At 41.3% G+C, this 19,301-nt stretch overlaps 1 protein-coding gene across 2 annotated transcripts in view; it reads left to right on the forward strand.

The window, feature by feature from the left end:
* Positions 1-19,301, forward strand: part of HECA (hdc homolog, cell cycle regulator) — a 71,008-nt gene that overhangs the window by 25,966 nt on the left and 25,741 nt on the right. The window contains exons 2-3 of one of the 2 annotated variants that reach the window (XM_073671345.1): positions 6,711-6,890; positions 15,015-16,052. In XM_073671345.1, the coding sequence (XP_073527446.1) occupies positions 6,711-6,890; positions 15,015-16,052 (1,218 nt within the window). The remainder of the gene's footprint in view (positions 1-6,710; positions 6,891-15,014; positions 16,053-19,301) is intronic. The other variant, XM_073671346.1, reaches the window with a different exon arrangement.

Consider the following 19,301-nt stretch of genomic DNA (forward strand, 5'->3'; position numbering starts at 1 on the left):
CTGAACACATACCGCGATCTCCGGCGCCATACTTACATACTTACCTGACCGGTAGGAGCGTTGCCGCATGTTCATAGCGCTATCTGGCGCCATTTTACTGAACACACATTTGCAGTGTGTCTTGAGCAAAATGGCGCTGGACAGCGTGGTTTGGGCATGCGCATACTCCGGCGCCGCACTCCTCCCCTGGCCTCCGGCAGAACAGGACACAGCAGCGCTGGAGCACAGGGAAGAAAGGTGAGTATAAGTGTTTATTTTTTTTGTATGTGTGCAGCGTGAAAGGGATGAGGGGTGATATACATACCAGGATTGGGGGGTGAGGGGGCCATACATACCAGGATTGGGGGGTGAGGGGGCCATACATACCAGGATTGGGGGGTGAGGGGGCCATACATACCAGGATTGGGGGGTGAGGGGGCCATACATACCAGGATTTGGGATGAGGGGTGCCATGCATACCAGGATTGGGGATTAGGGCTGCCATGCATACCAGGATTGGGGATGAGGGGTGCCATGCATACCAAGATTGGGGTTGAGGGGTGCCATGCATACCAGGATTGGGAATGAGGGGGCCATGCATACCAGGATAGGTATGAGGGGTGCCATGCATACCAAGATTCCGATGAGGGGCCATGCATACCAAGATAGGGATGAGGGGTGCCATGCATACCAGGATCAGGGGTACCATACATACCAGGATAGGGATGAGGGATGGGGTGCCATGCATACCAGGATAGGGATGAGGGCTACCATCCATACCAGGATGAGGGGTACCATACATACCAGGATAGGGATGAGGGATGGGGTACCATGCATACCAGGATAGGGATGAGGAGTGCCATGCTTACCAGGATGGGGTATGAGGGAGCCATGCATACCAGGATAGGATGGTGGGGACAGGATGGGGGCAGCACATACCAGCATGGGAGACCATATACCAATAAAAATGCTCGCCACCCGGGCATAGAACGGGTTTAATAGCTAATAAATATATATATATATATATATATATATATATATATATATATATATATATATATATATATATATATATATATATATATATATATATATATATATATATATATATATATATATATATATATATATATATACACACACACGTGTGTCTACATAGTGTGGTGGATCAGCTCACTTGGTTGCACAGAGAGGTACACAGGAACACTGTCTCTTTAAATCTGGCAGAAGTGCTGACAGAAACCACAACAAGAGAGAACGGACGATCAAAAGGCCACACAATTTTATTATCTCAATATAATATTCTTTATTAGCATCAATTAGCAGGAAGAATAGGGGAGAAAGTGCAAACGTGCAAATGGCTATGTACGCATGGGACGCCGGCCATGGAGGTGCACTTCATTTAAATATCCATATCATAATATATATATACATATATACATCTCTCATAGATCATATCTATATATATCAATCTATCACCCCTACCAAGTAATCAAAGGATCCTCCATCAGGTAGACATATCCAGATAAGTAAGGGGTATAGCAATACGTATAGTATCGTACCCTGGCCACACACTACTGAAAATCATTTCCTTGTCTTGAGGCATTTCCACTGAAGTTGGATCAGTCTGTAATTTGATTTTCCACTTTGATTTTGAGTATTATTAATATTATTGTTATAGCGCCATTTATTCCATGGCGCTTTACATGTGAAAAGGGGTATTCATAGCAAAAACAAGTACAATAATCTTGAACACAATGTGACAGCGACTGGTACAGGAGGAGCGAGGACCCTGCCCGCGAGGGCTCAGAATCTATTAGGGATGGGTGAGGATACATTAGGTGAGGGTAGAGCTGGTCATGCAACGGTGGTTACTGCAGGTTGTAGGCTTGTCGGAAGAGGTGGGTCTTCAGGCTCCTTTTGAAGGTTTCCACGGTCGACGAGAGTCTGATGTGTTGGGGTAGAGAGTTCCAGAGCAGGAGGGAAGCACGGGAGAAATCTTGCATGCGATTGTGGGAGGAGGAGATAAGAGGAGAGTAGAGAAGGAGATCTTGTGAGGATCGGAGGTTGCTTGCTGGTATGTAACGGGAGACTAGGTCACAGATATATGGAGGAGACAGGTTGTGAATGGCTTTGTATGCCATGGTTAGGGTTTTGAACTGGAGTCTCTGAGCAATGGGGAGCCAGTGAAGAGATTGACAGAGAGGAGAGGCCGGGAATAGCGGGGGGACAGGTGGATTAGTCGGGCAGCAGAGTTTAGGATAGATTGGAGGGGTGCAAGAGTGGTAGAAGGGAGGCCACAGAGCAGGAGGTTGCAGTAGTCGAGGCGGGAGATGATGAGGGCATGCACTAGTGTTTTTGCAGATTCATGGTTGAGGAATGTGCGGATCCGGGAGATATTTTTGAGTTGGAGTCGGCAGGAAGTGGAAAGGGCTTGGATATGTGGTTTGAAGGAGAGTTCAGAGTCCAGGGTTATCCCAAGGCAGTGAGCTTGGGGGACTGGGGAGAGTGGACAGCCATCGACATTGATAGGTCAGTTGGGGGGGGGGGTGAATGGGATGGCGGAAAGATGATGAATTCTGTTTTGTCCATGTTAAGTTTTAGAAATCTATCAGAGAAGAAGGATGAAATGGCGGACAGACATTGTGGGATTTTGGTTAGTAGGGAGGAGATATCTGGTCCAGAGAGGTAGATCTGTGTGTCATCAGCATAGAGGTGATAATGAAAGCCATGTGACTCTATGAGCTGCCCCAGGCCTAAGGTGTAGATGGAGAAGAGCAGAGGTCCTAGGACTGAACCTTGGGGGACACCGACAGATAGGGGGCGAGATGAGGAGGTGGTGCGTGAGTGGGAGACACTGAATGTCCTGTCTGTTAGGTATGAGGAGATCCAGGATAGGGCCAAGTCTGTGATGCCGAGAGATGAGAGAGTTTGTAGTAAGAGGGAATGGTCCACTGTGTCGAAGGCAGATGACAGGTCTAGGAGGAGGAGGACAGAGTAGTGTCGCTTGGATTTGGCGGTTAGTAGGTCGTTGGTGACTTTAGTCAGGGCAGTTTCAGTAGAATGGTGCGGTCGGAAACCAGATTGTAGGCGGTCGAAGAGGGAGCAGGAGGAGAGGTGGGAGGACAGTTCAGAATGGACTTGTTGTTCCAGTAGTTTTGAGGCATAGGGGAGAAGTGATATGGGGCGATAGCTAGTCAGAGAGGATGGGTCAAGGGAGGGCTTTTTGAGGATGGGTGTGATTGAGGCATGTTTGAAGCATGAGGGGAAGACACCAGTTGTTAGTGACAGGTTGAAGAGGTGGGCTAGGGCTGGGATGAAGATAGTGGTAAGGTTTGGGATGAGGTGGGACGGGATTGGGTCAAGTTTACAGGTCGTGAGGTGTGATTTGGAGAGTAAAGAGGAAAGTTGATCTTCAGGAATGGTGGAGAAAGTGGTTTTGGAGGAAGAGGGTTGAGTAGGTGTGGGGTGGGGCTGTGGGGGCTTTAGGCAAAAGCTTTATCATTCCAAATCCAGACCTCTGTGGGATATTAATTTTGATTTACATTGATCATTTTTATGTTTTATTGTTCTCAACGCATTCCACTATGTAATGAATAAAGATTTGCAACTAGAATATTTAATTCAGTGATATCTAGGATGTGGTATTTTAGTGTTCCCTTTATTTTTTGAGCAGTGTATGTAATATATATTTATTGCAGTTCTGTAGGTAATGTCTTTTACTGGTATCCTGTTGTAAGCTAGTTTATGGGATTTCACCAACGCAGAGCACTTTGATGCTAAAAGTAGTTGATAGCTTAATAAGCCACCAGAAACTACAAATCTATACACAAAAGTTCAGTCACATAGAAACGATTGGCACTGCTACTAGTCACTTTAAGATTCTGGGACTGCCATGAATGCCAAAATAATGCCAATGTTAATGGTGGTACCAGCACAGTCCATCTAAGTATAATTATAGTATGAAGAAAAGTGCAGCATTCACCCTTGATACAATCTTTGCAAAACATGTCCGTTTCTGGGTACAGAATGACCGGCCTAGGCCGTTTCACATACGTGCTGTGGTCTTGATGAAGTGTGAGCTAAACGTGAAACGGACATAGCCTGCCATTCCTTATCCTAACACCAATCTGTGTGGAATAAATGGTTTTAGGTGTTCCCAGTGTATGCTCTTTGCTTTTTCATACTATTATTACACAATGTTTAAAATGGCCTCAGTGTATCTTAAAACCTGTCCAAAATCCTTTATAATATAATAAGCACAAAAGATATCCATTCTTTTGCTAAATACGCGATTGTTGCAGTTCGACTAGCACTGGTGTAGATACTAACCCCTCATACACTTTATATAGTTGTCGGCTAAACTGTTGTTTGGCCAATCATTTGGCTGACAGCTATCTTGCCCAGCTATCTCATACACAGGAACGCGCGCTTATTCTTCTCTTCTGTACATTTGGGATAACTTTTAATACCACAAAAACATCCGACCATCTGATAATAGGGTGCAACTTCTGATTCTCTTGCCACAGATGAGGGACAATGACTGGTCAGTTTGAATTAAGTCTTTCTGTTATCCGGGTACACAGTTGTGCTCAAAAGTTTACATACCCCATCCGAATTTTTCCTTTCTTGGCCTTGTTTCAGAGAATATGAATGATAACAAAAAATGTTTTCTCCACTCATGGTTATTGGTTGGGTGAAGCCATTTCTTGTCAAACTACTGTGTTTTCTCTTTTGAAGTCTTAATGACAACCAAAAACATCCAAATGACCCTGATCAAGAGTTCACGTACCTCAGTTTTTAATACAGTGTATTGCCCCCTCTAACATCAATGACAGCTTGAAATCAATTGTGGTAGTTGTGGATGAGGTTCTTTAATTTCTCAGATGGTAAAGCTGCCTATTCTTCTTGGCAAAAAGCCTCCAGTTCCTGTAAATTCCTGGGCTGTCTAGCATGAACTGAGCGCTTGAGATCTCCTCAGAGTGGCTCAATGATATTGAGGTCAGGAGACTGACATGGCCACTCTAGAACCTTCACTTTGTTCTGCTGTAACCAATGACCGGTCGACTTGGCCTTGTGTTTTAGATCGTTGTCATGTTGGAACGTCCAAGTACGTCCCATGCGCAGCTTCCGGGCTGATGAGTGCAAATTTGCCTCCAGTATTTGCTGATAATGTGCTGCATTCAACTTTCCTTCAACTTTTATCAAGTTTCCTGTGCCTTTGTAGCTCACACATCCCCAAAACATCAGCGATCTACCTCCGTGCTTTACTGTAGGAATGGTGTTTCTTTCATCATAGGCCTCGTTGATCTCTCTCCAAATGGAACATTTATGGTTGTGGCCAAAAAGTTAAATTTTGGTCTCCTCACTCTAAATTACCTTGTTCCAGAAGGTTTGAGGCTTGTCTCTGTGCTGTTTGTTGTATTGTAGGCGAGATACTTTGTGGCATTTGCGCAGTAATGGCTTTCTTCTGGTGACTTGACCATGCAGCCCATTTTTCTTCAAGTGCCTCCTTATTGTGCATCTTGAAACAGCCACACCGATAGTTTTCAGAGAGTCCTGAATTTCAGCTGATGTTATTTGTGGGTTTTTCTTTGCATCCCAAAAATTTTCCTGGCAGTTGTGGCAGAAAGTTTTGCTGGTCTACCTAACCGTGGTTTGGTTTTTACAGAGCCCCTGATTTTCCATTTGTTAATAAAAGTTTGAACGCTACTCACTGGCATTTTCAATTCCTGGGATATTTTTTGTATCCCTTTCCATTATTATGCGGGTCAACTAACTTGTCCCGTAGATCCGTTGACAATTCTTTTGCTTTCCCCATGACTCACAATCCCGAAACGTCAGTGGCTGGATGAAAGATGCAAGAGTCTGTCTGGATCCCAGAAACTCACTCAGCTTTTATGCACACTCACTGATTACAAGCAAACAGGTCACAGGTGAGGATGTTACCTTTAGTAGCCATTCAAACTCATTTGTGTCAAATTCTGTGCATGTTATCAGGCCAAAATCACCAGGGTATGTGAACTTTTGATCAGGGTCATTTGGATGTTTTTGGTTGTCATTAAGATTTAAAAAGAAAAAACGCAGTAGTTTGACAATAAATGGCTTCACCCAACCAATAACCATGAGTGGAGAAAAAGTTTTTTTGTTATTATTCATATTCTCTGAAACAAGGCCAAGAAAGGAAAAATTCTGCCGGGGTATGTAAACTATTAAGCACAACTGTATAAGTCACTGCCAGAGGGGTCTTAATGGAGGCTTACTCCTCTCCTCATAAAGAACACATGAATGACTGACCAAGCCCAGCATTCATGTGGATGAGTGAGTTGGAGAGAGAGTTTTTGGTCAACAGCTTTCCAAGTTGTATTGCACTCTCACATGGAAACGCCAATACAGTTTTTTCTATTTTTATGGAATATCTACAGTTCCCTCAGCATACAATGGCCATCTTTTTAGATAATCAGTCAATTAGTTAAGGTTATGACTTTTATGGTAAGAAACCTTCTCCGATTCAGTATTCTAGGGAATATGGTGCATTAAATGATATGTCTAATCACAAAATGACCTTTTTTTTTAAAATCAGGTTTTTGTTTTTAAAATGTTGTTTTGTCTTTTTTTAATAGCTAATTTTGCTTTTCAATACAGTTTTTACACTGGAACTCTTTTAGACTCATACTTTCTGTCCTTTTATTTTTATTTATTTTACTCATATAGCGCCATTAATTCCACAGCGCTTTACAGACATTATCATCACTGTCCCCATTGGGGCTCACAATCTAAACTCCCTATCCGTATGTCTTTGGAGTGTGAGAGGAAACCAGAGAACCCGGAGGAAACCCACACAAACACGGGAAGATCATACAAACTCTTTGCAGAAAGCGTTTTCATCAGACCCAGGATCGCAATGACAGGTACCGCCTGTATACACTGCTGATAATACAGGATTCACCACTTGCAATAGTGAATGTCACAACTGACCTTACTCCCCCTCCCTTTACAATAATCTTTGCACACGTTCATTAGATGCTTTATTTTGACTCACTTATAAAGTGGTATTAATTCTACTGCTCTTTACAGACATTACTAGCGTCTCTTTGCAGACATTACTAGTGTCACTTGCTCCGCCCATCGGGGCCCCTGTCACATGATTGCGGGGCGCCGATGGATTGGCATGACAACCCGGGGTCTCCATGAGACCCTTGTGGTTGTTATTGCTAATCTGCTATGAGCGCCTCCCTGTGGCCGGCGTTCATAGCAGATGAGCATTTTTGCTATACATAGCAGGGCTGATCGCAGCTTCTAGTCTCCCACGGAGACTATTGAAGCCAGTGAAAAGTTAAAAAAAAAAAAAAAAAAGTTTTTAAAAATATTAAAAAAATATAAAAGTTCAAATCACCCCCCTTTTGCCCCATTCAAAATAAAACAATAAAAAAAATAAAAAATGCACGTTTGGTATCGCCGCTTTCAGAATCGCCTGATTGATCTATCAAAATATAAAAATAATTAATCTGATTGGTAAACGGCGTAACGAGAAAATAAAATCAAAACGCCAGAATTATGTTTTTTGTCGCCTTTTTTTTCTCTCTACAACATTGCAATAAAATGCAATAATGAGCGATCAAAACATTGTATCCCCAAAATGGTATCCATAAAAATGTCATCTCGGCGCTCAAAAAATAAGCCCCAGATCACGAAAACTAGATGCTACAGGTCGTGGAAAATGGTGCATTTTTTTTTTTTACAAATTTGGCATTTTTTTCACTACTTAAATAAAAAAGAACCCATACATGTTTGGTATCTGCGAAATCGTGATGACCTGAGTCATTTTCTGATTACACACTCCCTTTAAATAAGGTCATGTCAATTTTGCCTGTTAGGGAGTTTGATGAAAAAAGTGTTCTTTTGTTGGTATATTTTGAAGGGGAAATATAGAAATAAGTAATGGAAGTCCAACAACAGCTGTAGTAATATGATCGTTTCTGGTCAATGGTTTTACTGTTGATCTCTATTTATAGGGTTACTCTGGTCAGTAACGAGACTGTTGCTAACTCTTATTTAGTGGCTCTACTTTAGGAAATGTTAATCTTGTAGCAGAGTTTAAAGGAGTATTCTGAAGTTTTCTAAGCTAGATTGATGTTTTCTGTTTACGGGCAGGGTTCACGCTATTTTATTGCTACTTCGAGTATTCATTTGGCGTGGGTTACGTTTGAGTAGATGTAACAGCTTTCAAGTGTGCTCCTTGTATCTGTTCCTTTTAATGAGGGAAACGGTGTCAAAAAATGAAACATTGGTCATCAATTGACATGGTTCCTGGTGGTGTGAGTAGTCACTTTTTTGTTGGTCAAAAAAGACGAACATTGCTAGAAATGTCCAGGGAACTTGAGGATTACCTTTAAAGGGAATCTGTCATGTTGAAAATGGTATCTGAACTGCAGGCAGGATGCTATAGAGCAAAAGAGCTGATTAGATTAATATACATTTTTTTGTGAAATTTAATTTCAGTTAATTTTGCATTTTATTTATTGAAATCCTTGGTGTATGTATGCATGAGTCCAGTGGGCGGTCCCACTCAGTGATTGACAATCGCTTCAATATGATTGGATGTGCAGATAGCTGTTATTCACCGGGTAGGACCTCTAACTGGACTCACACACCATACATACAATCACAAAAGATTTCCGTGAATTGAATACGAGTTAGGCTGGAGTCACACTGGTGTATATTCTCTCATGCGAGAGAATCGGGCTGATTATGCTAATGACAGTCGGATCAAACTCTGGGAGAGTCTGATCCGAGTGTCATCTTAGTGTGATCCGATTCTGTCCCATGAGAGAATCACAGCACAAGTGCAGAGAAGATGGAGAACGTACTTTCTCCATCTTCTCAATTGTCTCTGTGCGCGTACATTGGACTGCACTGGGATGACATACGAGTGCAGTCCGATGTCTCACTCGCACCCATAGACTTGTATGGGTGTGCGTTATCGGATCATCGGATGCTCACGTAGCATGCTGAGATTGTTTTCTCATGCTGAGATCTGCACTGCCCCATAGTATAACATTACACTGAGTGCCATCCGATAATACATCACATAGCACTCGGCCGTGGTATACGCCAGTGTGAGCGAGCCCTTATACTGAATCTTTTCGAACAAACATGTGTCATTCTGCTTTTCCTTCTCTATTTATTCTTCTCTTTTTTGTGAGGAGGAAAAGTAGGAGCGCTGCCAGAGCCCATCAAAATAACCTCCAGCAGGCAAATGGCATTATTGTTTCTGACCAAAATATCAGAAACCGACTCCATGAGGGAGGCATGAGAGCTCGATGTCCTCTAGTCGGACCTGTTCTCACAGCCCAGCATTTTGCAGCTCGATTGGCATTTGCCAGAGAGCACCAGAATTTGCCGTGCCCTCCCCCATTAGCACTCAATTCACTTCACAGGGGAAACAAATTAAACACTCGGCATGTTGACAGACTTAAGAGTCTGGATATGAGTGGTGAACATTGTGCGGCCTGCAGCATCCTGCATGACCGGTTGGACCATAGGTCAGTGATGATCTGGGGAGGGATATCCTTGGAGTGTTGCACAAACCTCCAAGTGATGACCAATGGTATCCTGACTGCTGTTAGATACTTGGATGAAATCCTCAATCACAATGCCTGACCTTCTGCTGGTGCAGTGAGCCATGGGATACTCCTGGTGAAGGACAATACCCAGCTTAATGTGGCCAGAGTTTGTAGGCAATATCTGGATGACAGTCATTGATGCTATGGACTGGCACTCGCCTTCCCCAGACGCAAATCTAATTGAGAACCTTGGATATTATGTTTAAGCTCATCAGACTTCACCCATTTAGCGCCACAGACTGTCCAGTAACACGCTTATGCCCTGATCCAGGTCTCGGTGGAGATCCCACCCTGTGCATACAAGCCTGTGAAGACAGTCTACACCAATTAGTGCCCCTATTAGTTTCTGTGATATAATTTATACAAATTGGATCCGCCAGTGGTTTTAGAAATCCCAACACCAAGCCAGAAGACCTACACCTCTAAGCATAACTAGTTTGCTATGATCAGTCCTCCAGTCTGATTCTTAAAGAACATTTGTAAAATAAGACACTCAACCATTCGGCACAACATCGGCCGTCATACTTCTGGAATACTTTTGAAGTCAAAATAGGAAATGTCAAGGCTGTAACAAGACGAAATATTTCTTATATTATGGAATAGAATATATACTCTATACCCATTTATATATTTTTAAGAATTCCTTCCTTTATAAAGTGCAGCAGGTTATTACAAAATATAATAGCAATACTCAGCAGATCCGCTACGAAATCATTGGCACAAAGGCCTGTGCTCGTGCCCATTGATGGCAGAATATAGGCTGGCATCAATGGAGTAGCAGCATAAAGGCCAGGAAACTAGAATCTTACACAATCCCGATTATCACTTTATCCTTCTTAAATGTAACATTTGTAATAAAAAGCGTCTTTTAGGGCACTGCTTTAGATGTATTATTTCTATCTGCACATTTCCCATTACAGTGTAATGTAGTGATGGGAACGGGAGCATCGCATTTATGTTTTTGCCTGCATGACGAGAGTGTTTGAGGAGGCTTAGCTGGGATTACCAGTTGTGCCAAGCTGACCTCTTTCTGCATTGTTAAAAGTACACAATATGCCGGCATTTCAAGTTGTTTTTTTTTTTTTTTTTTTAAACCCTGTAACAATTATTCTTACAATGAAATAATAAAGCCTTATGTCTGGTGAAATATGCTAGCCACTGCTATAATTTTCTTGTCACTTACGATACATTTGTAAGCTGTGATTTTTACTACTATACTTTAAATAATAAAAGAGATTTTTGTTCTGAAAAGTGCAGCTTAAAGTACGCAGCTTAATGTGGAATTTAACTGTGGCGTGAGCATACGTGCTTATTGCTCCATTTAAAGGGAACCTGTCACCAGGTTTTCCCAATATAAACTACGGCCACCACCTTTAATGCCTCTTTTACAGCAGGCTGTATATAATTGCCACACCCCAACTGCATAGCCCAAAAAATACCATTTATTATCCCCACATAAGGTGCTGTCCGGTCCCATGAGCGTCGCTGGCCTTGATTTGGAGCCTCCTCTCTCTTTGCAATCGCTGTCCTACCTCAGGATTCATAGCGTTACTAACCTGCCCGGCGTCTGCACTTAGCTGAACGCTGTGGGAGAAAATGAACTTTATTCTCCTGGCAGCGTTTGAGATCCAGTCACGGGGACGGTGCCCGTGCTGGTTCAGTCACCGCTCTGAGAATACAAAACGGCGGCTGAACTGTGCACCCAGCCCTGACTGAGAGCCAGCCCCAATGTCAGTCAGTGCCGGGGGCGCGGTTACAGCCACCGCTCTCTATACTTAGAGTTGTGACTGAACCTGTGCTGGCGCCGTCCCCGTGACTGAAGCCCGAATGCTGCACTGGAGGAATAAAGTTAATTTTTTTTCCCACACGGTCACATGTTCAGTACTTGGTGAGTCTTTTACCTCAGTATTTGTAAGCCAAAACCAGGAGTGGAACAATCAGAGGAAAAGTATAATAGAAACACGTCACCACTTCTGGATTGATCACCCACTACTGGTTTTGGCTTACAAATACTGAGGTAAAATACTGACCAAATGCTGAATTTGTGAATGTGGCCTTACTGCGTGCTCCGGCAGTTTAGTAAAGCTGTTAACCTGCAGATTACTAATAGGATTAACAGTAACACTTTATGCATTGTGATTTTTTTATTTCTAAAGCCGTTCTCCGGTCTGCAGTGAAGTAATGACTGTAAACTGCCCAATCATGACAGTGTGCAATGCACACGCTGTTACAATTCACTTCTATGCCCTGAATGAAGGGGGGTACTCACATGACTACATGTATGCAATTTGCATACTTGGGGGTCACATGCCAACCAGTCTCATCAGGCTTTTCTCAATTCTCTTCTATTGAGAGGAATTAGATGAATCTACTCAGCGCATCACTGCAAGTTGCACACATGCGGTAATGTGCCCGCCCATTCACATATCAAATACTGGGGAATTGTGACACTGTGTGCATTGCCCACTGTCACGATTCAGCAATCTGTAGTCACAAAGAGTGCTTCATTTCAGACTGGAGAACCCCTTTAATGTTAAGGTGTACATTTTGAGGAATGCTGCTTTATCCTTTATTTGACGGCATGCAAACTATCAGTATATAGCTACTGCTGCATATAAATCACAACACTTCTCAAATCTGTCATCTAGTGTATATTCAACAGCCTCATGTTACAGAAGATGGAGGGGGGGTATGTTTTGTTATTGGAGTCGCTATCTAGCCTCTATGATTGGTTACCATGGAAACGGTAGGATGACTATGGGCCACATTCTCCGTGTTTTGTCAGTAAATGCGGCTTTTATTGGATATGGTGTAATTTTTATAGCATATACTGAGACTTGTGTAATAGAAAAATCCGTAATGGAATGTATGTAATGAGCATAAGAATACACTGAAGATCTGGTGTATGCAGCCATGACGGGCCTCATTCCCAAAATTGTATTTTTTTCAGTGACTGCTCTGTATTTATAATATACAGGGCGTAAATTAAAGTTTTTTTTTTAGAACCATGCCTTTTTTTAGGAACTATTAGCATTTGTATAGAAAGCACACTGTCAATGCAGACAATGATGGAATAAGCTGTGTATTTAGAAAATTAGTACAAAAATAAGAAAATATGACAGAGGCTGTCCCAACTGGTAAAATATGTGCAAATTTACTTCGGGATTATTCAGAAATCTGCAGTATGTGTGCCCAAGCTTAAAAGGCTTCTCTGGGAATAGCTAAAAATACATAAAGGAAATATCACAAATTCCTAAATACCTTTAATTAACAGATCACACTTGTTTTATCTAGGGAAGTAATCACTATAGAATTAAAATAGCCATTGTCTTGTTACACTAATAAAAACTTGTCTTAGAATCTTAAGAAATGTGCCTGCAAGCATGTGCAGTAGCCATCTTGTCCACCATGTATTTCTGATCTAATACTGGACATAACAGGGATGTTAAGGTAAGATGAGGCTGCTCACATTGCTGTAAACTACACCTTTCTGATCTAATAATGGAGATGCCAGATACGCTGAGGTAAGAAGATGCTGCACACACTGCTGTCCACCCTGTGTATCTGATCTAATACTGGAGATATAAGGGATGCTAAGCTAAGAAGAGGCTGCTCACACTGCAGTCCTCCACCCTGTCTATGTGATCTAATACTGGAGATGCCAGAGGTGCTGAGGTAATAAGAGGCCACTCCCACTGCTGTCCACCCTGACTACATGATCTAATACTGGAGATATTAGGGGTGCTGAGGTAAGAAGAGTCTGTTCACACTGCTGTCCACCCTGTCTTCCTGGTCTAATACAGGAGGTACGAGGAGTGCTGAGGAAAGAAGAGGCTGCTCACATTGCTGTCTACCCTATCTGATCTAATACTGGAGATACAGGTACTTCTCACAAAATTAGAATATCATCAAAAAGTTAATTTATTTCAGTTCTTCAATCCAAAAATTGAAACTCATGTGGAATCATTACTAACAGAGGGATCTATTTCAACTGTTTATTTCTGTTAATGTTGATGATTATGGCTTACAGCCAATGAAAACACAAAAGTCATTATCATTGGCCAGCAAACTCGCCTGACCTTAACCCCATAGAGAATCTATGGGGTATTGTCAAGAGGAAGATGAGAGACACCAGACCCAACAATGCAGACGAGCTGAAGGCTGCTATCAAAGCAACCTGGGCTTCCATAACACCTCAGCAGTGCCACAGGCTGATCGCCTCCATGCCACGCCGCATTGATGCAGTAATTGATGCAAAAGGAGCTGCGACCAAGTATTGAGTGCATTTACTGAACATACATTTCAGTAGGACAACATTTCGGATTTTAAAATAATTTTTCAAGCTGTTGTTATAAAGTATTCTAATTTACTGAGATAATGACTTTTGTGTTTTAATTGGCTGTAAGCCATAATCATCAACATTAACAGAAATAAACACTTGAAATAGATCACTCTGTTTGTAATGACTCTCTATAATATATGAGCTTCACTTTTTGTATTGAAGAACTGAAATAAATTAACTTTTTGATGATATTCTAATTTTGTGAGAAGCAGTGCTGAGGTAAGACGATGCTCACACTGCTGTCCACCCTGTCTTTCTGATCTAATACTGGAGGTACCAGGAGAGTTGAGCTAAGATACTACTTATACTGCCGTCCACCCTGTCATTCTGTATTATATTACGTGGTATAGATAATCTACAGTTCATTACAGAGGAGCCAATGCTCACAGGTTCATGTCCTTATATTCTAAGATAAAGATGAGTTTCTGGCAGTTTAACAGGTCGGTTGCCATTTTAATTCTATAGTGATTACCTCCCTAGGGAAACTATTATGGTTTGCAGGTTGTTGTAGTTTGAAATTCTTTAAGGGGACAAAAAAATAGAATTATAAAAAAAAATACATAAAAGTTTAAATCACCCCGTCTTCCCTTTCAAAATGTAATAATTAAAATAATGAAAAAAAACCATTTTGTATTGTGTCCATAAAAGTCTGTTCAATTAAAATATAAAATAATTCGTACATTAAACACTGAAAAGGAAAAAAATCTAAATGCCTGTCATTGTGATTGTGCCTTTGTTACTATGAAGCCTTGTTGTAATCCTTTCTTGAAAGGGCAGGACGTATGAATCTAAAAAAAAAAAAAAGACAATTCCCAGTGTGAAAATTGCAAGATTACTAATTTTGTTTTTTCCTTTAATAATGAAATATGAAAAGTAATATGATTAAAGCACATTTTTTGTGTTTTTTTTTTTTTTAAAGGAAACTTGCTATCTGGAAATTCCATTCCTACTAAATCATGCGGTGGCAATTACTTATAGACACGATATAATAATAGCATAGAGTATAATGATGCATTTTCTTAATAACTTTTTAACGTCTTTTATCTTTTTTTTTTCTTCTTTCACAGAAGCAGTTTGTGCCACTCCGCTCATTTGTAGTCTAGGTAGATCTGTTGAATTGGAAAAAGACGACTACCAGAAAGTCGTTTGTAATAATGAGCACTGCCCTTTTAGTACATGGATGCATCTACAGTGCTTCTATGAATGGGAAAGTAGCATTCTTGTCCAGTTCAATTGCATTGGCAGAGCACGAAGCTGGAATGAGAAACAATGTCGCCAGAACATGTGGACTAAAAAGGGATATGATCTGGCTTTTCGATTTTGCTCTTGTCGCTGTGGTCAGGGCCACCTGAAGAAAGATACGGACTGGTATCAAGTAAAGCGAATGCATGATGAAAAAAAGAAGAAATCTGTACCAGAAAAGACCACCGGTAGATCTATGTCTGAGTCCTCAGATGAGGTAAAGAAGTGTCGTGGGTCATCAAAACCTCAAAAAGGGATGAACTTTGAACTTCCACGTAGACATTCTGTGGACAGACAGAACTCCCAAGAAAAAGGCAGTGGCGGTTCACATGGGCTACGGTCTCCATGTATTTCTCCGGGTCAGTCTCCGCCTGCTGGCTATCCTATCCTTTCCCCTTCTCATTTTAATGTCCCCCGCAGTTCTAGATACTTAGGTGAATTTTTAAAGAACGCTATTCATTTGGAGCCTCACAAGAAAAATATTGCCACCGGTGGCATGCTCAGGAATACTCACTTTGATTACAGTATTTCTGGCTTACAGGCTCACAGATCTGGGCGATTAGATGCACCAGTACAATTCCTTCGGAGACTTGACCTTTCCGAATTATTAGCTCATATACCACGGCATAAACTGAATACGTTTCATGTACGTATGGAAGATGACGCGCAGGTTGGACAGGGGGAAGATCTACGGAAATTTATCCTATCAGCCCTCAGTGCTAGTCACCGAAACGTAGTCAACTGTGCATTATGCCACCGGGTGCTCCCTGTGTTTGAGCAGTTCCCATTAGTGGATGGAACATTATTTCTCAGCCCCTCAAGGCATGATGAGATTGACTATGACGTTCCTTGCCATCTTCAAGGTAAAATATACAATGTTATAAAATGTTTTATGGTGAATGACTATTTTATAATTTTTTTCAACGTGTGCTTTGCATATGTTATATCATACAGTATGCCATGATTGTAAAAGGTGGTATTCTCACATGCCCAGTTATACAATTCTGGATAAAATGTTAGGGCTCATGCAGACGAGCGTATAAATCGGACAGCACACTGATCCATGTTATTTCATATGGCTGTACGATTTTTCATTCGGCCCAACTTACACATTCAAGTCTATGGGTGCATAAAAAAATTGGGTCACATACAGAACATCCGAGTGGCATCCAATTTTTATGGATATGTTTCTATAATAAACCTAGGAAACTGTATTTGATCATTTACATTTTTAGTATAAATATATGAAAATGGACACACAAGATGGCACACGGATGAAAATTGGATGGATATTAGAAAAGACTCGTCTGAGAATTGTGGATGAAACTTTGATGATTTCTCATACGCTTGTCTGCAGAGGTCCTAAAGGAGTGGATTTCCTTGTGCAATTCTTCCACATAAAAATTACACGCAATCACTTGTCTTTCAATCTTTACACCTTGTCTGTAATATGATTTGCACTTGCACTTAGCCCCTTTTCGACGGCAAGATGTACAGTACATGTAAGTAAATTGTGCTCATTTAGATGTATATCTACTTTACTGTACTCGCCACTTAGGCTATGTGCACACGGTGCGTTTTTGATGCGGCAATTCCTCAAAAACGCATTGCAATCCTCATCCCATGATTTCCTATGACATTTTGCAAGATCTGTGCACGTGATCAGGATTTTTCCTGACTGAATTTCATGTGCGGATAAAGGAGCAGCATGTCCATTCTTTGTGCCTTTTGGCCTACGTTTTTCCAATACAATGCATTGGAAAAAACGCATGACAAAAACCGCATGAAAACGCATCAAAAACGCTGCCTATTTTCCACAGCGTTTTTGCTGCCAAGAGGTGCAGAAACGCTGCAGAAATTTCTGCAAACAATTTCTGACACACATAGCCTTAAAGTGTGACTGCCAAATTTACACATTACAATTTTAATGACTTGACAATCCAACTCATCAACTCACTGAAGAGTGCATGCCTTTTTGGGGAGCCCCCCACGTACCCACCCTTCAGCTCAGTCCCAGATAAATCAATGGGAGTGGAAAGTCATACCTAGAGGATAGGCCATCAATATAAAGCCCGAAAAACCTTCAGAGTTAGAGTTGAAAAATAAAGTAGTCTTAAATTAGATGTCATATTTGTTTCTGATTTTTCCTGCAAACTCTGCTGTGTTTTTTCCACTTTCAGATTTTCTTGTGGAAAGTTTTTCCCCCTTACCTTATTAGATCCTATTTTTAGTTGCAGAAATGTCTGCATTAAACTCTGCATAGTGTGAATTCACCCTTATCCTAAGTTCATGTGGCCATCGTAAAGATAGATACGGATGTGACTGGCTCCTTATGCCAGTCCACATAATAGATGGGTGCAGGAATTATTTCCATGCACTAATCTGTTCCATGATTCGGACCAGACTAGTGCATGCCACCATTTTTTCATTCGTTTTTTTGAGATCCATGTGAACTATCACACTAACATTGGTCTGTGCGGTCCTGTGCATACAAGCTGAAAAAAAACGTTTCTGTAAGGTTGTGTGCTCACAATGAGTTTTTGGCGAGTTAATGCATCAAAAAAACAGTGTCTTACATTTTCAGCAAAGTTGATAAGATTTATAGAAATCTCGCCCCGCTGTGCTTTTTTTTTTCTCAGCATAAGCTGACCTGCGGTGCGAGTTTCAGCTTCTCAACATGTAAATTTCTCTTGTGGGTACACTGAGTTTTATGTGCAGATTTTCCCTATAGACTTGTTTTAAATGTGGAAAATCTGCAGGTAGAAAATGCACAGGCGTTTTTAATTGCATTTCCGCCACGGAAACCCATCAAAAACATGTGTAATCCACACCTAAGTATGTCAATAAAGGTTTGTCAAAGCCAAATACCAGGAAGTCTCAAAAACAAAGCAGCTTTATTTTAAACATTAACATACCAATAAGAGACAAGAAACACAGCGTCATAAAGGCGTATGTAAAAAAAACGCACACAAAAACACAATGAAAAATATGCAAGTAACCTAATTTACTTAAAGGGTGCAGAAAATCTGTAACATGAAAAACTCACCAAAAGCTCATCGTGAGAATGTAGCCTTAGGCTGTGGTCCCACAATGAGTATTTGGTGAGTTTTTCATGCTGAAGGTTTTTTGCACCTATTATGTAAATTATTTACATGCGCTTTTGATGCTGCGGTTTTTCTCGTTATGTTTTAAATAAAACTGCTTTGTTTTTTGTACCTCCTGGTATTTAGCTGTAACAAAACTATATTGATACAGTGACATGTGGATTACATAGGCTTTTGTTGAGTTTCCGCGGTGAAAACGCACTAAAAATGCATGTGTGTAGTTACCTGTGGATTTCCCGCATCTAATACAAGTCTATGGGGAAATCCATACATAAAACTCAGCGTACCCGCAGGAGAAACTGACAGATTGCGAATTTGAAACTTGCCCCGCAGATCAGATTATGCTGAATAAAAAAGAAGCACAGTGGACAGGAGATTTCTATATATCCCATGCACTTTGCTGGAACTACAGTGGGGAAAATAAGTATTTTATACGCTGCCGATTTTGCAAGTTTTACGTCTGTAATTTTTATCATAGGTACACTACACCTGTGAGAGACACAATCTTAAAAAAAATCCAGAACATCACATTGCATGATTTTTACATAATTAATTTGCATTTTATTTGCATGAAATAAGTATTTGATACAATAGAAGAACAGAACTTAATATTTGGTACAGAAACCTTTGTTTGCAATTACAGAGGTCAGACGTTTCCTGTAGTTCTTCACCAAGTTTGCACACACTGCAGCAGGGATTTTGGCCCACTCCTCCATACAGATCTTCTCCAGATCTTTCAGGTTACGGGGCTGTCGCTGGGCAACATTGAGTTTCAGATCCTCTAAAGATTTGCTATTGGGATCAGGTCTGGAGACTGGCTAGGCCACTCCAGGACCTTGAAATGCTTCTTACAGAGCCACTCCTTAGTTGCCCTGGCTGTGTGTTTCAGGTCATTTTCATGCTGGAAGCCACGACCCATCTTCAATTCTCAAGGAGGTTGTTGGCCAAAATCATGCGATCTTCAAACGGGCCCAGACATGTGCTGGTGTGAGCAGGGAGACCTTGTGT

Source organism: Phyllobates terribilis, unplaced genomic scaffold, assembly GCF_046119375.1.
Source record: "Phyllobates terribilis strain yellow unplaced genomic scaffold, ASM4611937v1 Scaffold_3__8_contigs__length_932513732, whole genome shotgun sequence".
NCBI classification, from domain to species: domain Eukaryota; kingdom Metazoa; phylum Chordata; class Amphibia; order Anura; family Dendrobatidae; genus Phyllobates; species Phyllobates terribilis.